The sequence below is a fragment of the Panthera uncia genome, chromosome X (genome assembly GCF_023721935.1).
Source record: "Panthera uncia isolate 11264 chromosome X, Puncia_PCG_1.0, whole genome shotgun sequence".
NCBI classification, from domain to species: domain Eukaryota; kingdom Metazoa; phylum Chordata; class Mammalia; order Carnivora; family Felidae; genus Panthera; species Panthera uncia.
Window position 1 is genome coordinate 46,007,413 of NC_064817.1, and position 18,791 is coordinate 46,026,203.

Below are 18,791 nucleotides of genomic sequence, written 5' to 3' on the forward strand. Positions count from 1 at the left end.
TTTTTTGGGGTGAGATGACTGATGAAGATTATTCCAACCACTCCCAACAACGTTGGAGCTGCCACTGTAGGAGAATAATTTAGCAGTCTATTGCAATTATCCAGGCCAGATATTATAGCAGCTGGAACAAAAATAGCAGCAGAAAAGGGAGGAGAAGACAAATTGTAGAAAATGAGCTAATGAGAACTGCAGAACTCTCAGCACATAACTCTGCCTAAACCCCTGCACGAAGAGACTTTCTACGCCCCTAGGATGACTCCCAGCTCTCTGTTGATTCCAAACCTCCATTAAAGTGCCTGAGAAAGCTCAACACATCAAAGATAACTTACTGTTTGTTCTATACAGCCTGATGATAGGTCCCTTACCTATTTTTCTCAGATTATTGTAAAGGGCTTACAATTGTGAATATGTATCTCTTACAACTCAGAAGTGTCTTTTTCAAGGACTTGAAAGCCATCCCATTGAAATACAATAATCAGGAAGGATAGGGCTTTTGTTTTCAAGTCTCTATGGGAAGATAGATTCCTGACTTTGATAACTGCCTGCTAACAAACAGCTTAATTGCATTTATACTGACCAACCTTTATAGATTTTCATTTTTCTGACTCAAATGAAGCCCAGTTCTTCCCCCTCCCTCATTGTCCTTTTAAAAGGCCCAGTTACCTCTGCACATATTGGAATGGAGCTCAGCTTTTCCTTCTACTGTCAGTAGTTACTGAATAAAATCTGTTTTCACTGCTTTAACTCAGACTCTGTTTATCTTTGACACTAAGCATGGCTTAGTTTCACTGTATGGTATGGCCAGCAACGAATCTAATGAATCTATGGAGGGTTTTGGGACTCAGTCTTTCACCACACACACACAAAATTGAACAAATACTTGTTTGGGGGAAGCTGGTAAGAAGGAGGAAAATAGGGAGTGATAGGGCTAAGGAAGCTGTGATCAGAATGAAATAAGTATTTCATGAGGCATGGCAGCTGTGGTGAGAAGGGATCATATAGAACAGCAATTGGGGAAATCTGGAAGCAGATAGCACCCTGGTTCTATCCAGTTTCCTTTCCCTTCCTCCCTCCCTTCTGTCATTCTTTCTTTCCTTTCCTTTCTTATTAAGTAACATATACACGTGATATACCCATCTATATCTATATCTCTAGATATAGATAGATAGTACAAAAGGGCTTAAGATGAAAAGCAATAGTCCCCTCACTTCCTTTACCCTGCTCCTCTCCAGAAGCAACCCCTTTGAACTTTTTTGGCCATTTTATCTGGAGGTCTCTATGTCTAAATATATTATGTAAATACCTATCAATGTCCCTTCATCATCAATTTTAGACTTTATTGACTTCTTACTATGGTCAGTGAGAATTTATTTCCCTTCCACTTTTAAACAAGTTTGGAGATGAGTATGCTTTCTAGACTTCCCAATGAATACCTGGTCCCAGCAATAACTTTCATTGTGTGCATAGTATGTGAAAGACTTAGTTGTAATCACTTTGGATGTAATAAGTCATTTCATTACAAGCTCGGTTACAGGGACTAATAATAAAAAGAAGACAAAGACTTAAAAAGCAGGAAGACAAAAACGATGCTTGGCCTTCCTCACAGAAAAATGTTAAGGGTGAAATAGCAATTAAAACAGCAACAACAAAACAACATCAACAACAACAACAACACACACACGCTCTCACACACACACACACACACACACACACACACACACACACACACACACAGAAGCTAGCGTTGAAGAACTGAAATTGAAAACGTCTCCTTTAATTCTGCGTGGCAGGCCAGTTGGGCCAGGCCAGCCCACAAGGAAACAGCTTACAGGATGTTAGCTTCCTACCCGACTCAAGGCGGAGCGATAGCAGCTATGGCGACTGGCGGCGCTCTGTCTTTCTCCGCGCAGTATCTATGGTAGTCTTCCCAGTCCACCCGCCCCTTGGGTAGCAGCCCGTCACATGACGGGCTTTGGGATTACAGGAGGTGCCCACGTGATCCTGGCCTGCTGACGGTGCCCGCGGTGAGGTACCTGGGCTCCTGAAGGGCGGGCGTTTGGGTCATAACTGCCGCTGCCGGCGGACGCTCTCGGGCGACCAGGGTCGGTAACGAGAAGCCGGTGGGGACAGTCACTACTTAGTGCCTACCGCACGGGTCTGCTCTTTCTGCCACCTCCGCCGTCTCCACCTCTTTTCGGGTGAAGTCACATTTGCGTTTCGAGACTTTGGGTCCTGAGGCCCAAACTCGACACGAGTCCCCACCACTCCTCTTTTTCACTCATCCTCCGTCTCTTCCTTTGCACCACCACATCATTTAGCCTTTGAACTGGCCAGCTAGGCTGTTCCTTGAGGCCAAGTTCAAGGCGGTTTAAAGTAACCGTGGGGAAAGCAGCCCCCCAGTGGACAAAGGCGGAGGCAAGAATAGAGCAGGCCTAGCGGCCACAGGCAATTAAAGTAGGCGACTGAGGGTGTGAACAGGAAAAAAGGAAAAAAAAAAAAAAAAAAAAAAGAAAAAAGAAAAAGAGTACTGCGGTTTAGAAAGGACTGGAAAGGACTTGTTGCACGATGGAAGAATCTGACTCTGAGAGAAAGATGGAGAAAGAGAATCTGGGGCCAAGAATGGATCCTCCCATAGGGGAACCTGAAGGATCGCTAGGGTGGGTGAAGTTTATTATGTCAAACCTAGAATGGGGGTTCTAACTGAAGAAAATATCATGAATTAGAACATCCCACCTATGATAAATTGCTTCGATTTACCAGTAAGGTTGATTGGTGTCATGCTTTTGGTGACAGGATAAACTGGAAAGAGAATCGATTGGTCGTTAACTGGGCAGAAACAACCCTTGGGATGGGCCTAATATTAGTCCTGAGGTTGAGGGAACTGTTCTAATTGAGAAGATAGTTTTGAGTTTCTTTGAATTATCAGTAAAGGAGATTTAACATCATCATGTTGAGGATAAGACGACTAGGGAGAAGGTTGGTATTTCCGGGGCAGAGATCAGTGGCTTGAGAGTACTTTCAGTGCATTTTTGTTCCTGAACTTGAGATTTCTATTGTATATACTTTGTGCATGTAATGAGTAAAATATGACTTGGAAGGACAGCTGACTAAACATACTTCCAGGTTTTAAAAATAGGCTAACTTAAAAATAATAGAGGACATTCAAATAGGACAGTATTGTTTCACTAAAGCACTTATATATGTTGCTTTGATAATTTTTTTTAAGATAATAAAAAATTAAATCTTGAATTTTATGGCTCATTTATATCACTAAATAAACCTTAGGAGCCGTCTCCTGAGCACTGTAATTAGGGGTTAGGGAACTTGAATCCAGTTTTATAATTTAGGAGAACAAGGACCTCTTTAACGGAGTTCCTGCACACAGCTGTACTCAGCTGTTGTGCTAAACATGTTCTTTTGCAACTCCACATTTATTTGTATTTTTTAAATTCCAATTTCTAAGGCAATGGATCCTGGAAACTGTCTTTTGGTTTATATCTGCAGGTGGGTGCTACCAAATACAGCCATGAAGAAAAAGGTAAGACATGTTAATTACATCAAATACATAAAAGTGAAGGTAAGAAGATATGATTCAGGAAATAAATTTGTGGTGTATATATATCATCTTTCCTGGACCATTTCAGGAATCTTCTACATTTTCTCTTTGACTCTTATCCCCTTCTCTGCTATCAGATTTAATTTTTCTAATATTTAAATCTAACTGGGTCATTCACATACTTCCCAAAGCCCATAGAATGAAATTCAAGTGACTTCATAGTATAGAATGCCCTTTAAAAATTTTCCTGACTAAACCAATCTGCCACACCTGTGCACCTTGTCGTAGCTATACAGAATCTGTTTTTCTACAAATTACGAATTTGCATTTTGTGCAAGCCATACACAAACACTACACAGGCGTCTTCCTGCACATTTTTGTGGAACCCAACGAACCCAACTTAAATGTTACCTCTATAATGTCTTATATGAGTTTTCCAAGTGGAATTGAACATTCCTTCCCTTGTGCTCTTATGGTACTGTGCCCCACCTGGGGGTTAGACAGAATCAATAAGGGCACAGTTCTGGAGCAAATTTCTGAAATTTGGGCTTTCAGTTTCTTCATTTGTAAAATGGTGATAATAATATGATCTATCTCATAGGGCTGTTATGAAGTTTAAATGAGTAAATGCATGTGTAGGCCTTAAGTTAGCACCTAACACCGTTAGCCTTGGTTACTCTTTCCTAAGCAGTTGAAGATTTCTTAAATTAAAAAACACAAGAAAAACACCATATTTACCCGTAACTTCATCCAATAATTCAGTTATATAATTCAGTTTGCTAAAGGAATGTTCTTAATGAGCCTGTCCAAAGTTGCTATTGGGGTAGCTTACTCTTGATTTTGGCTCAGTTTATGATCTCATGGTTCATGAGATGGAGCACTACATCTGTCTCTGCACTGATGGAATGTAGCCTGCTTGGAATTCTCTCTCTCTCTCTGCCCTCCCCCACTAGCACTCTCTCTTTCTTTCAAAATAAATAAATACACTTAAAAAAACTAAAGTTGCTGTCAATAAGGTTGGCTAAAAATACCAGAAATTTCTGTGTGATTAAGAATAAAACAAAGTAATTTTTCCAACAGCCTTAGACTGGCTTGTCAGTAACATTTTGTTAGATAAAGTTATGTAGCTAAATAGCTAGATTAGATTAAATTGAGTCTGAGTGCAATACACTTTTGTCAATACTCCCTACATTTGTAATTAGAAAATTTCATAAATTATTTAGGGATTGAAGATATAACCGTACCCCCTTCATTTGAAAAGCAAGGTAATTGGAACTATAGTCCATAAAGTTTAAAGTTTGAAAAGACTGAAAAGTTACCTTACCAAATTCCCTCCAATGCAAGAATCTACAGTATCTTTGATAGGTGTTTTTCTGTCTTTGTTAGGTGCTGACTTTGATATGATGGCTATTCACCTTCATAAGTTCACCTTTTCCATTGGAAAGTTCTCATCATTAAAAACTTGCTAGGTTTATGTCTTTGTTTTGATAGCTTGGTCATTCTTTTGATGAACATATTTTAAGCGTCTGTTATATGTTACGCACTGGAGATACAAAGGGTATTCTCCCTGCTATTCAAGAACTCAGAGTCTTGTGAAAGACCAAAAAAATCCCAGATAACCGCAGTGCATTATGGTCTTTGCAATGCTCTACAAGTGCCATGGGAGGAAAGAGGTGAGATGCACCCAAGCCACCTTAGGACATTGAGATCAGAGAAGCTTCTTGAGGAGTTTATTACTGAACCAAGTCTTGAGAGATGAATGGAGCTTAGCTGAAGGAAGAAAAAGGAATGGAAAGTTATTGGCAGAGAATACAGCATGAAACAGAGACATAGATCTGGGCTGCCTGGAGTTCTGGGAGCAATCAAAGTGGATATAAGCAGTTCAGTTCAGTTCAGTATGGCTGGACTCTAAAAGTTCCAAGCCAGGAAGGTCAGGAGGTAATTACAGAGAAGTAGATAAGCCAGATCAAGGAAGGTCTTATATGTTGTTTAAGGACTTGATCTTGTAGGCCATGGGACACTTAAAAAGAAAAAATATACAGACTAATTAAAGAATAAAATCATAGAGTAAGTAGAAGGCATGAGATCAAGGGCAGAGGTGGAAAGGTTGACCTTAATCAGGAGGAGGAACTTTCAGTTACAATGAAATCCCCTGCCAGGTAGTTCAGTGCGTGAAGCATTAGATTATGAGTCAGGGTTTGATTTCCTCAAGTTGTTATTTCTCTAACATAGTTCTGAATATATGATAGTGTATAATGGTAGCATAATAAATTCATGCGATTATATTGCCAAGAGGATGTGTGATCCATGACTGGTAAGTGCCTGGTCCCTGGAATTTTAGGTATCTCTGTATTCACCATTGGTCAGGGAACTAGTTAGTTACAAGTATTTGCAGCAGGTTGTTGGTACTGTCACTTCAGTAAAACATCAAGTACAGGAGAGACATGGGTCCCTTTATACTTGATTTGCTCTAGATTTCTAACTTCATTGTTTTTTCTCACTTTGTCCTTAGGTGCTGTTGATGGGTAAAAGTGGGTCTGGTAAGACCAGTATGAGGTCTATTATCTTTGCAAATTATATTGCCAGAGACACACGTCGCCTTGGTGCAACAAGTAAGATGTTTTATCTTATTGTGAAATCAGGTGATCTTAACTATTAATAGTCTGCCTAAGGCACTTGATTGCAGTAAGTTAGGGATGCAGAGGTTGAGAGATTTGTTTTGGAGCATGTTTCTCCTTTGTTTTTCATTCCTTCTCAGAGGGGTGTGGCCTAATTCTGGTTACTACTACTTGCTCTCTTGGGAAGGTCCCTTCTAGGTTGCTTACCAAGTAGGATACCCTTGTCCAACTTGTTTTTTATCCTGCTGTTTCTTAAATAAACATAGGGACCCTTTTGTTTGATTATTTTTTCCTTTTTTGTAGGGGGTTGTTTTTATTATATAAAAGGAAATAACATGATAGCTATTAATAAGCATAACAATAAAATCTCTAAGACTTTTTTAAAGCTGTTAGTCATTAAAAGGTAAATTCTGGGTGGCGGGGGCTGTGGGAAGGAGGTTAGCTTGATGTGTATTCTCTGCTGCTTCTCTTCCTGGATATATATATAGATGTTCTCAATGGAGTTCCAGCTCTGACTTGAGAAATGTTTCATTGCCCTTTTTTGTTTGAATGTTAAATCTGGCTTTGTAATATAGGCTAACTGGGCTGCTGTGGCTGCCAGTTCAGTGGATCTATGCTTCTGGAAGACCTCTTCTGTCTCTAGGTTGTAATGCCAATTTATTTTGCAACATCCAGGCATTTCTGGATTCTGCCATGGTCCTTGGCCTCTAAGTGATGAAAGCATTGCCCTACCTGGCTTTCAAAGATTCCTGATCTGGGTTTCTAGCATCTTGAACACTTTTAGGGACAAGTCACCCACTACTTCATAAGGTATCTCATTCTTGTTTCAAGAACCACAAACATTTTAAAACAGCTTATGTTCCACACCCTAGGATACAAAGAAGGATACCTCATTTTTGTTTATAAAGTACTGGGAGTATCATATATATATGTGTGTATATATATATATATATAGACACACACACACACACATACACACACACACACACACATACTGTCAAAATTGGAGCAGCCTTAAATTTTTTTTTAATGTTTATTTTTATTTTTGAGAGACAGAGAGACAGAGTAGGGGAGGGACAGAGAGAGAGGGAGACACAGAGTCTGTAGCAGGCTCCAGGCTCTGAGCTGTCAGCATGAGCCCAATGCGGGGCTCGAACTCACGAACCCTGAGATCATGACCTGAGCTGAAGTTGGTCGCTTAACCAACTGAGCCACCCAGGCACCCCTGGAGCAGCTTTAATAGTTAGAAAGCTATTTCTTAGTTAGAACCCTAAATCTATTTCCCTTTTGTTAGCTGGTCCTCTTTTTGTTCCTTTGTGTCTCTACAAATATTTGAGTATGATTAATGTCTCAATCTATCCTTGCTTCCCAAATCTTATCTACCTAAGTTAAATATCTCCAGTTCCTCCATATATTCCTCATTTGACATCATTTTGAAGCATTTTAAGGACTTGTTTGAATGTGTCTATGTTTTTCTTAAAGTGCTGAGACTTGAATATAGATGTGATCTGATCAGATCAGGGTAGGACTATTATATTTCTTATTCTGGGCATTGCACTGCTGTTAGCACAGTCTAGCCCCCTACTCTTATTTTTTGGAGTGGTTTTCATTATATTGAGTCATACTAAAAAAAAATCCTTTTCACATACATTGTTACTAAAACACATATCATCCTTTTGATTCTTGTGCAGCTAATATTTAAAATCTAAGAATAAATTCTTATATCTATTAAATTACTCAGTTTTGTTTGTTTTAGCCTTTATGTTCCTGTACCCACTGTTTGTTAACTGTGAAGTCCAGGATGAGTCATTATCTCTCAGGGCCTCAGTTTCCTTATCTGTAGAAAAAGGATCCAATACTGTTTTCATTTTATATGCTTATTATCTCATCTGTTCTGTTAGCTATTCTTCTTAGCTTGGTGCATTTTGTACATTTGATAAGCATCTCATCTAGTTTTCATCTAAGCCATTCCTCAAAAATTTTGGTCAGGACAAGGTCCTATGGCTTGTCATGCCTTGAGAGACTTCCTTTTAGAAAAGTACCTCTCCAGACTTCTTCATGTCTTGGTTTGCTAGATTTTAATTTGTTTCTATTCTCCCAAGTTAAATAACTGGACCTAATAATCATATGGTTTCAGTATATTAGAGGAAGCTGGTATTTATTATATGCTTTTTTATTTACTCTTTATATTAACTTCATTTTGATAGATGAACTAGAAGTTGAGCTTACTCAACTAGCAAGTGTTAGAACTTAAATGTCATTATATGCTCCTGCTCTGTCCATTGTTCTATAGCCACCATGCCTGGGGAATTTCATTCTTTGTGTGTTTTAAATTATGTACATTTTACTGAAGTACCTTTTTCTAGTCAATTAATATTTTTGTGTTTAGCTAATCAGCAGAGGTTGATTTACTACCCTAAGTCTAGTGAATAGTCATGAAACCCAAATTTCAAAACTATTCAAGCTACTTGAAATAGTTTTGAAGTAATCTAGCAGCAGCATTAAAAGGTTACAAACAGAATGTTGCAAATTATATGAACCCCATATATTCAAGCAGTCCATTTATTCAACAAGTGCTTTTCTCGATCGTCCTGTGTGCCAGGCACTGTGAATGGGACAGGACACTTGTCCTTAAGAATATCTCAGGTGGGAGCTTTATTGATATACTTTGCTAGCAGTTACTATATTTCCTTAAAGGTAGTAAAATATGCTTTAAATAATTATGTTGGACTTAATGCTTGAATGTATCATTAGTTAATTTGTCATTGCTGAAGAAAAGTCTGGATTCTACTGCTAAACTTAAAGACTACTTGAAAATACATATAGTGCTTTGATTTTCACTTATTGGTTTTTTTATGCAGTTGCTGATTTTCTTTAAAAGTAGTAAAAGAGTACTTCTAAAATATTATATCACCTTTAATGTTTTTCTAGCTTGTCATTGCTGAAAAAATCCAGTTTTATTTTGTTAAACTTAGAGCCTACTGTGTTTTAAACTTTGAGGTAAAGATACAGAATGGTGATATAATTAATTTATTAGAGGGCTATTAAAATGTGTTTGTTGGAATAGTAAACTTGTCAATAAAAATATAATTTTGAAGTATTTTAGTCACAAACACTGTTGACAGCTCCAAGATTTCTTACCTTCTCAAAATTCTGTTCCCTTGGCTTTTATTTAATGCTTTATTACCCTGGTTTTCTTCCTTTATCTTTAACTATCCCTACTCCTTTAAAAAATATTTTCTTCTTTCTGCCCCATAAGTGTATGTGATTTCCCAAAGCTCTCTTCTGGTTCTTTTCAGTTGCTCTTATGACAGCAGGACAGGAAGAATAGAAGAGGGAGGCAGAACGTAGGGGTTAGATCATAAAGTCTTATAACCCAAGTCAGGTAGTTTGAACTGAGGGTAGAGGGCAGCCCCTAGAGAATTTTAAACAGAAAAGTAACATCAGATTTTATTATTTTTAATTTTCAATTTTAATTACAAAAGTAATACGAAAAATTCAGGTATTATAGAAGTGTAGAAAGTCTACTCCTTCCCTCATCATCAGGCCTGCTTCCTAGGGACAACCACCATTAGTAGTTTGAAATTGTCCTTCTGGCCTTTTTTATTTTTCCTGGGTGTATACAATCATACATATACAGAAACTTTTTTTTTTCTTTTTAAAGAAGGATGGAGTAAAATCTGCATTTTGGGGAGACCATTATATCTAACATGGAGGAAAGATTGGACGGAGGCAAGGGTAGAAGCAGGTTGATAAATTAGGAAACTATTTTAGTAGACAAGGTAAGAGATGATGGGACCTTAACTTGGGTTAAAGTAGTGGTAGTGGATATAGTGAGGAGAAAATGAATTTGGGATATATTTAAGAGGTAGAGTTAATAGAACTTGCTGATAGGTTTGGGGGGAATAGTAGAGGAAAGGATGGATTCAAGGATAAAATTAAGGTTTGGCTTAGGCAACTGGTTAAATTCACTGAGATGGAGAAGACTGAAAGAATAGATTTTGTAGGGAAAATGGTGAGATGAGTATATTTGGATACACTGAGTTTGGGATACTTGTGCATTATTCAAGTGAGGATGTCCAATACATGTTTCAGAAAGGGAGAGGGACATCTATATTAAGAGATACACGTTTATGAGTTAACAGTATCCAAATGGTAAATAATAGAACTGGAATAGAAGGCTTGCCTGGGGGAAAAATCTAGAGAGAAAAGTAGGTTGCCAAAGGTGAAATCCTGAAGAACTCTAACATTTAAGGGACAGAAAGAAGAATAGGAGGATCTGCCAGAGAGGTTATAGGTATGATATCAGAGGCCAAGAGAAGAGAATTTCTTGAGAAGAGAGTAGTCAACAGTGTCATGCTGCAGAAAGTAAGACTAGGACTAAAAAGTCCACTGGATTTGATAATGGGGCCACTGGTCACTTGATGAGAACAATTTCTGATATGGGAGTAGAAACCAGATTTCTGTCCCATGTGCTTCATATCTAAACAGTCACTGAATCCTGTCACTTCTTTTGTTATTGTCTTTCCCTTTCTCAGTAGCACTTCTTTCCATTTTTTTTTTAGTACTAGACCGTTTACATAGTCTTCAAATTAATAGCAGTTTGAGCACCTACTCTCTCGTAGACTCTGTTGGAAATACAAAGACATGTAAGATATGATTCCTTTTCCAAGGAGGGGGAAGTAAGGGGAAGAAGGGAAATAGTTTGAGCACCTACTACGTGCCAGGCACTTGTATGATAACTCCTTTAAACCTCACAATAATCCTGTGAGGTCAGTAGCATGCCTTCCATCTTTTTTAATAGAAAAGGAAACATACTCAGAGGTTAAGTGACTTGCCCAAGGTCACACAGAGAAGTACAGCTGGTATTTGAACTAAAATTGTTTACCTCCAATGCCCATGTTTTTTATAATAATGCTTTGCTGCTTATGATCTAGGTTATAAGAAGATAAAATTGCACAAAGTTTAGAGAGCAGTCAATTTAAGCAATAGATTCAAGATAGTCATAGAAGAAACACCACTGTATGATTGATTGTCACATAAATTGTATAAATGATAATTGCTAGACTTTAAGGAAATTTTCAGGATAAGAATTTTCATTATTCCTCCTTGTGATTTTTGGTGCCTGGCAGAGAGTAGATGCTTAATAAATGTTTGAATGAATTCAGAGGGAGTGATGACGGTAAGTGGGGGTGGCCAGGTAGGGCTTTTAGAGGAAGTGGAATTTAATCTGGGTTTTAATAGATGAACATAACTTTGAAAGAAAGGTGGGGAGGACTTTCTAGGCAGATGAACAGAGTAGGCAAAGTATAGAGTACAGAGAGAAGTGTAAGGCAGAGGTCGCAAACAGGCAGTCTATAAGCTGGATAAGGCCTGTAGATATGTTTTGTTTGGCTTGTACAATGTTTTAGAAAAATTGGAATTAGTTATTAATATGTAAAAGTTTCTGCAAAAATATGGATTTCCTACTACTATTGGAAGTTTTAAAGATATGATCATCTTGATCCCACATTCATGCCTGACAAATGAGCTACAGCTGAGTAATTGAGTAATTGACAACCACTCCATCATCCCCTTGGATGGATGTTTGCTCTCCATACATGATTATCTTTGCTTTTGTACATTTACTGGCCTGGCCCATATTAGCAAGTTTGCGACCCCTGGTGTAAGGTATATTGGGGGTTGGGGAGGTAGTGGGGTTGGGGAGGACTATGAACAAACCAAATTGGACTGAAGCAAAAGGCTTTATTAATGTGACTCACTGGGGATATAAAGGTAGATTGGAAGCCAAATTCTGAGGGACCTTGAATGCCCCCCTGTAGACATGGAGGAACCATTGAAATTTTTTTGAATGGGGAGTGACATGTTCAAAGTAGTGTTAAGAAGATGAACCTGACAGTAGCCTATAGGATGAAGTAAAGTGGGTAAGGTAATTATACAGTAGCCTATAGGATGAAGTAAAGTGGGTAAGAGGTAATTATAGAGCTATTATAGTTATATAGGCTTGGAAAGGTAAAGGGCCTTCCTTAATGTTAGTGGCAAGTTGTAAAACAAGGTGTGGAATTGAGAGATTACAAAGGAATATCAATGAATGTGGACAGAGAAGTCTACAATGACCTGTTCCCCCCCCCCTCCAGATGGGACAGTGGTAGGATCATTAACTGAAATAGGGAAACCAATAGAGGGAGTGAGTTGGGTTATGTTTTATGCTTGTTTTGTATTTGGTGTTGGTATTAAATTTTTTTGTGGAGGGTGTTGGTGGGTTGGAGAAGAGCTATTAAATGGTATATGTCTCTGTCTTACATGTTGAAATGTTAACATTAATATTATAATTGGAGATTGTTTCTGCTGTAAGCACTAAAGTACTAAAAAGTAAAATGACGTACATGAAAGCCAGCTCTGTAGCTCAGACTAGTTTAGGTGCCCACCTTGCCACTAAACTACACTACTAAGCTAAATATCACCTTCTTGTTGTAGCTTTGAGCATTTCACTCCACTTTGGTCCTTCTAAATTCCATGGGTTAGTTCTTTTTGGGTTAGCTTATTTTGAATTTCACCTCACATGCTACGATACTAGATTTGTCATATTTGTCTTCCAGTTGATGTAGAACATTCTCATGTTCGATTTCTGGGAAACCTGGTATTGAACCTGTGGGACTGTGGTGGGTAAGTACCATCTGCTTGTTTGTAGGGCCAGTGACAATAATCATAGCACCTAGTATAATCAAGTGTAGAAAATACATTAAAGTAACTATCACTTGTAATAGATACATTCGATAGAAATTACTTCAGAACTGGCACTTGATTAAAGATTTCTGACTTTTATGTAATTGTGAACATGCCATATGTGACATGTTTAATCATCAGTAACATAAGCTATATCTAGGTATCTGTAGTATGGGATAGATTATCACCCTCTTTTGCAGGTGAAGAAATTAGGTTTTTATCTCAAGTGTCATAACACCAATGCTGAGTTCTTAGTCATCATACCATACCACCTCATTCTTTATTATTTTCAATCTCCAGGCAGCCTAAGCACTGTAGATTGCCCTAAGTATATATTCTCCAGCTGACTTACCAGCTGTTGGAGGAGTAGGAAACAGTTTTTCCTCTCATGGCTGAGGCACTTCCAGAATAGTCCATCACAAATGCACATTCACTGTGCTTATATGTGGATATTGCTCCCTACAATATGGCCATTTGCATCTCCATGCTGCACAGTGGTTAGGAGCCTAGGCTCTGGAGTTAGATTGGGGTTTATAGCACACCTCTGTTAGCTGTGTTATCTTGGGTAGATTACTTAAACTCTTGAGCTACAGTTTCTTCATCTGTACAAAAGGGATAATAGTGGTACCCACTCAATAGGGTTGTTTTGATGATTCAGTAAGATGATATATAAATGCATAGGAAAGTTCCTCACAAAATAGACAGACATTATTGTTAGCTCAGTGTTTTACCAGCTCCTGGCATAGAACCAACCATATAACAGGTGCTGAATGAATTTTTTGTTGAAAGAATAATGAAATAGCCAAATATTCTATAAGAAAATGACTCCATTATTGCTAGCAGATGGTTCACTTAATGCTCTAGGAGCTCTCTCCATTCAAATCCTTCCTCATTATAATTCTTCTAGTTCTGTAATCTATTTCAAGAGATTAGTTATAGTTCCTTGCTTTTAGGCACTAAGGTGTTATTAATTTTGCAGATAAGGCAGCTGACGTCCAGTGAGCTTATGAATCCCCCAAGGTCACACAGCTAATTAATAACAAAGTACAAGACTAAAAGCTTGTGACATGACAAAACTGTTTTTTTATTATTTTATTTTATTTTAATTCCAGTATAGCTAGCATACAGTTTCACATTAGTTTCAGGTATACAATATAGTGATTCAACAATTCCATACAGTAACCAGTGCACATCACGATAAATGCACTCCTTAATCCCCATCACATATATCACCCATCTCCTCCACCTACTTCCCTTCTGGTAACCATCAGATTGTTCTCAATACTTAAGAGTTTGTTTTTTGCTTTCTCTCTCTCTCTCTCTCTTTCCTTTGCTTACTTGTTTCGTTTCTTAAATTCCAGCAAAACTACTGTTTTTTCACTGGCTGCCTGGTAATTGAGAAGTTCTTGGTAAGCAGCACACAGCCTAAGGGTCAAAGAACAACACTTATAAAAAGTTATCTTGGAGTCATTGTCATATAGTTTAGAGTATATGACGGTTATTCATTCAATAAACATTCGCTGAGCACCTACCCTATGGCAGGCTCTTTGCATAAAGCTGGGAAACAACGACAGACAGTAACAGACATGATCCTTGCTTTCATGGAATATATTGTGTAGGGAAGTGAATTCCATTAATTAAAAATTTGCACAGACACATGTGATATCACATTTGTGGTTAAGTGTGAAAAATAAAAACAGTGTTGGGGCACCTAGGTGGCTCAGTCAGTTAAGTGTCCTATTTGGCTCAGGTCATGATTTCACGGCTCATGAGTTCGAGCCCCGCATTGGGCTCTCTGCTGTCAGCACAGAGTCTGCTTTGGATCCTCTTTCTCCCACTCTCTCTGCCCCTCTCCCACTTGTGCACATGCTCTCTCTCAAAAATAAATAAATATTAAAAAAAACTGTTATATTAGGGCCTATGGTGACTGGATTTGCTCAAGACAGGGATATCAGGGATAGTTTCTGTGAGGAAATATGGATTGAACTGAAATCTAAAGGGACAAGTAGGAGTTAATTAGATGTGGAGATAGGGGAATAGCATGTGCAGCAGAGTAAACAATGTGTAAGTGCCCCTTGTTGGGTATACCACAGGCTAGTCCAAATGAGAGAAGGTCAAAGTGTATTTGGAACACAAGGAGAGGAGCAAAGAGTGGTGCAAGGTGGGGCTCAAGAAATAAGGTGAGGCCATACCTTTTTGGCCTATTTATTTTACTATTTATTTGCCTAGTAATTTGAAGCTGTAAGATTATCTTTCACATTGATTAAGCCAACAAAAATAGATTGTAAATAGGAGTGACTAAACCAAGGACTTGTTTACTACCTAGATTTTTTTTTTTCCTACTAGACAGGACACTTTCATGGAAAATTATTTCACTAGCCAGCGAGACAACATCTTCAGAAATGTGGAGGTTCTGATATATGTGTTTGATGTGGAAAGCCGTGAATTGGAAAAGGACATGCATTATTACCAATCATGCCTAGAGGCTATTCTGCAGAATTCTCCAGATGCCAAAATCTTTTGCTTAGTACACAAAATGGATCTGGTACAGGAGGATCAACGGGACCTGGTAAGAAATATAAAGGGTGCTGCACAAAATGGTTGACATGCTTTCTAAACTTCTTTTCTACAGATATAGGTAAATGGTAGGATTGTTTTTAGGAAGAATAAATCTCAGCATAAGCACTCAAAGTTTTTTAAAAATACTCATAAATTTTCCATGGTAAGGGAAATATAATATCCATTTGGCAAGTAATTTTCAGGTTTATGTAAGGAACTTGTCAATGTGATATCATTAAGCAGCCTGTATGTTTTCTTAATTAAGTAAAATTAACATATAGTGTTATATTTCAGCCGTACAGTATAATGATTCATCAGTTCTATACATTTCTCACTGCTCATCAAGGTAACTGTATTCTTAATCCCCTTTATTTCATCCATTTTTCCCAGCCACCTCCCCTCTGGAGACTAGGAGTTTGTTCTCTGTATTTAAGAGTCTGGTTTTTTGTCTTTTTTTCCTCTGTTTATTGCTTTGTCTTGTTTCTTAAGTTCCACAAATGAATGAAGTTATGTGGTATTTATCTTTCTCTGCCTGATTTCACTTAGTATTATATTCTCTAGGTTGATCCCTGTTCTTAAAAATGGCAAGATTTCATTCATTTTTATGGCTGAATAATACTCCATTGTATATATATACCATATCTTCTTCATTCATTTATGGATGGACACTTGGGTTGCTGCCATATCATGACTATTGTAAATAATACTGCAATATAGGGACCCACATATCTTTTTACATTTGTATTTTCCTTTCCTTTGGGTAAATACACAGTAGTGGGATTACTAGATCATATGAAAATCATATTTTTAATTTTTTTGAGGAATCTCCTTACTGTTTTCCTCAGTGGCTGCACCAATTTACCTTCCCACCAACAGTGTATGAGGGTCCCTTTTTCTTTACATCCTCGTCAACACTTGTTATTTCTTGCGTATTTTTATTTTAGCCTTTCTGAGAGGTGTAAAGTGATATCTTGTTATGGTTTTAATTTGGACTTCCCTGATAATTAGTGATGTTGGACATCTTTTCATGTGTGTTGGTCATTTGTATGTCCTCTTTGGAAAAATGTCTATTCATGTCCTCTGCCCATTTCTTAAATTGGATTTTTTGGGGTTTTTTTGGAGGGGGGGGTTGAATTATTATTATTAAGTTTTTTATATATTTTTTATATTAACCCCTTATTAGATATATTATTTGCAAATATTTTCTCCCATTTGGTAGGTTGCCTTTTTTGTTTTATTGATGGTTTCCTGTATTGTGCAAAAGCTTTTTATTTTTATGTAGTCCCAGTAGTTTGATTGTGCTTTTGTTTCCCTTGCCAGAACAGATGTAACTAGAAAAATGGTTCTATTGCCAATGTCAAAGAAATCATTGCCTATGTTTTCTCTTAGGAATTTTACATTTTCAGGTCTCACATTTAGGTCTTTACTCCATTTTGAGTTCATTTTTTGTGTATGGAGTAAGAAACTGGTCCAGTTTCATTCATATGCATGTAGCTATTCAGTTTTCCCAGTAACATTTGTTGAAGAGATTGTCTTTTTCCTATTGTATATTCTTGCCTCCATTATGGTAGATTAATTGATCATATAAGCGTGGGTGTATTTGTGTTCTATTTTGTTCCATGGACTCTATGTTTATTTTTGTGCCAGTACCATACTGTTTTTATTACTACAGCTTTGTAGTAGATCTTGAAATCTGGGATTCTGATACCTCCAGTTTTGTTCTTATTTTTCCAGATTGCTTTGGTTGTTTGGGGTCTTCTGTGGTTCCATACATATTTTAGGATTATTTGTTCTACTTTTGTTAAAAATCCTGTTGGTATTTTGATAGGGATTGCGTTAAATCTGTATATTGCTTTGGGTAGTATGGACATTTCAGTATTTGTTCTTTTGATCCATGAGCATGGAATATCATTTCCATTTGTTAGTGTCATCTTCAGTTTCCTTCTTCAGTATGTTACAGTTTTCAGAGTACAGGTCTTTTATCTGCTTGGTTTATTCCTATATATTTTATTCTTTGTTTTGCAATTATAAAAGGGATTGTTTTCTTAATTTCTCTTTCTGTTACTTAATTATTAGTGTATGGGAATGCAGATTTCTGTATATTAATTTTATATGCTGCAACTTCACTGAATTCATTTACCAGTTCTAATAGTTTTTTGATTGAGTCTTTCGGGTTTTCAATATATAGTATCATGTCATCAGCAAACAGTGTAAGTTTGAATTCTTCCTTACCAATACGGATGCCTTTTATTCCTTGTTTGATTGCTTTGGCTAGGACTTCCTATTAATACTATGTTGAATAAAAGTAGTGAGAGTGGACATCCTTGTCTTTTTCCTGATCTTAGAGGAAAAACTGTCAGTTTTTCACCATTGAGAATGTTAGCTGTAGGTTTTTCATATGGTCTTTATTATGTTGAGGTATGTTCCTTTTAAATCTACTTTGTTGAGAGTTTTTATCATGAATGGATATTATATTTTTTCAAATGCTCTCACTGCATCTATTGAAATGATTGTATGCTTTTTCTCTTTTCTGTTGCTAATGTGGTGTATCCCGTTGATTGATTTGCAAATATTAAATGCCTTGTATCCCAGATATAAATGCCACTTGATCATGGTGAATGATTTATTTACTGTATTGTTAGATTGAGTTCGTTAATATTTTGTGGAGGATTGTTGCATCTTTGTTCATCAGTGAGTTTGCCTGTAGTTTTCTTTTTTGTCGTGTTTTTATCTGGTTTTGGTATCAGGGTAATGCTGGCCTCATAGATTGAATTTGGAAGCTTTCCTTCCTCATATTTTTTTGGAATAGTTTGAGAAGAATAGTATTCATTCTTCTTTAAATGTTTGTGCTGTCAGCACAGAGCCCAACTCAGGGCTCAAACTCACGGACTGCAAGATCATGACCTGAGCTGAAGTCAGATGCTCAACCGACTGAGTCACCCAGGCGCCCTAGTCTCCATGTATTTGTGATCTTTCCAGATTTTTTCTTGTGATTGAGTTCTAATTTTGTACCATTGTGGTCAGAAAACATGCATGATATGCTTTCACTCTTTTATAATTTACCGAGACTTATTTTGTGGCGTAACATGTGATCTGTTTTGGAGAATACTCCATGTGCACTTTAAAAGAGTGTATTCTTTTGTTTCTAGATGGAATATTTTGAATATATCTGTTAGTTACATGTGGTCCAGTGTTCAAAGCCACTATTTTTTTTTGGGTGATTTTCTGTCTTGATGATCTATCCATTGATGTAAATGGGGTGTTAAGGTCCCCTGCCATTATTACTTTCAATGCTTGTCTTTGTGTTTATATGTTTGTTTCTTTATGTTCTT

At 37.4% G+C, this 18,791-nt stretch overlaps 1 protein-coding gene across 3 annotated transcripts in view; it reads left to right on the top strand.

Annotated features, from left to right (window-relative positions):
• The first annotated feature begins 1,878 nt into the window (after nt 1-1,878).
• The window catches only part of RRAGB (Ras related GTP binding B), a 51,154-nt gene continuing 34,241 nt past the window's right edge, over nt 1,879-18,791 (top strand). For 2 of the 3 annotated variants that reach the window (XM_049644644.1, XM_049644645.1), the window contains exons 1-6: nt 1,879-2,657; nt 3,505-3,538; nt 6,069-6,168; nt 10,740-10,823; nt 12,774-12,840; nt 15,247-15,469. In XM_049644644.1, coding sequence (XP_049500601.1) covers nt 2,566-2,657; nt 3,505-3,538; nt 6,069-6,168; nt 10,740-10,823; nt 12,774-12,840; nt 15,247-15,469 — 600 coding nt within the window. In that variant the 5' untranslated portion in view covers nt 1,879-2,565. The remainder of the gene's footprint in view (nt 2,658-3,504; nt 3,539-6,068; nt 6,169-10,739; nt 10,824-12,773; nt 12,841-15,246; nt 15,470-18,791) is intronic. The other variant, XM_049644646.1, reaches the window with a different exon arrangement.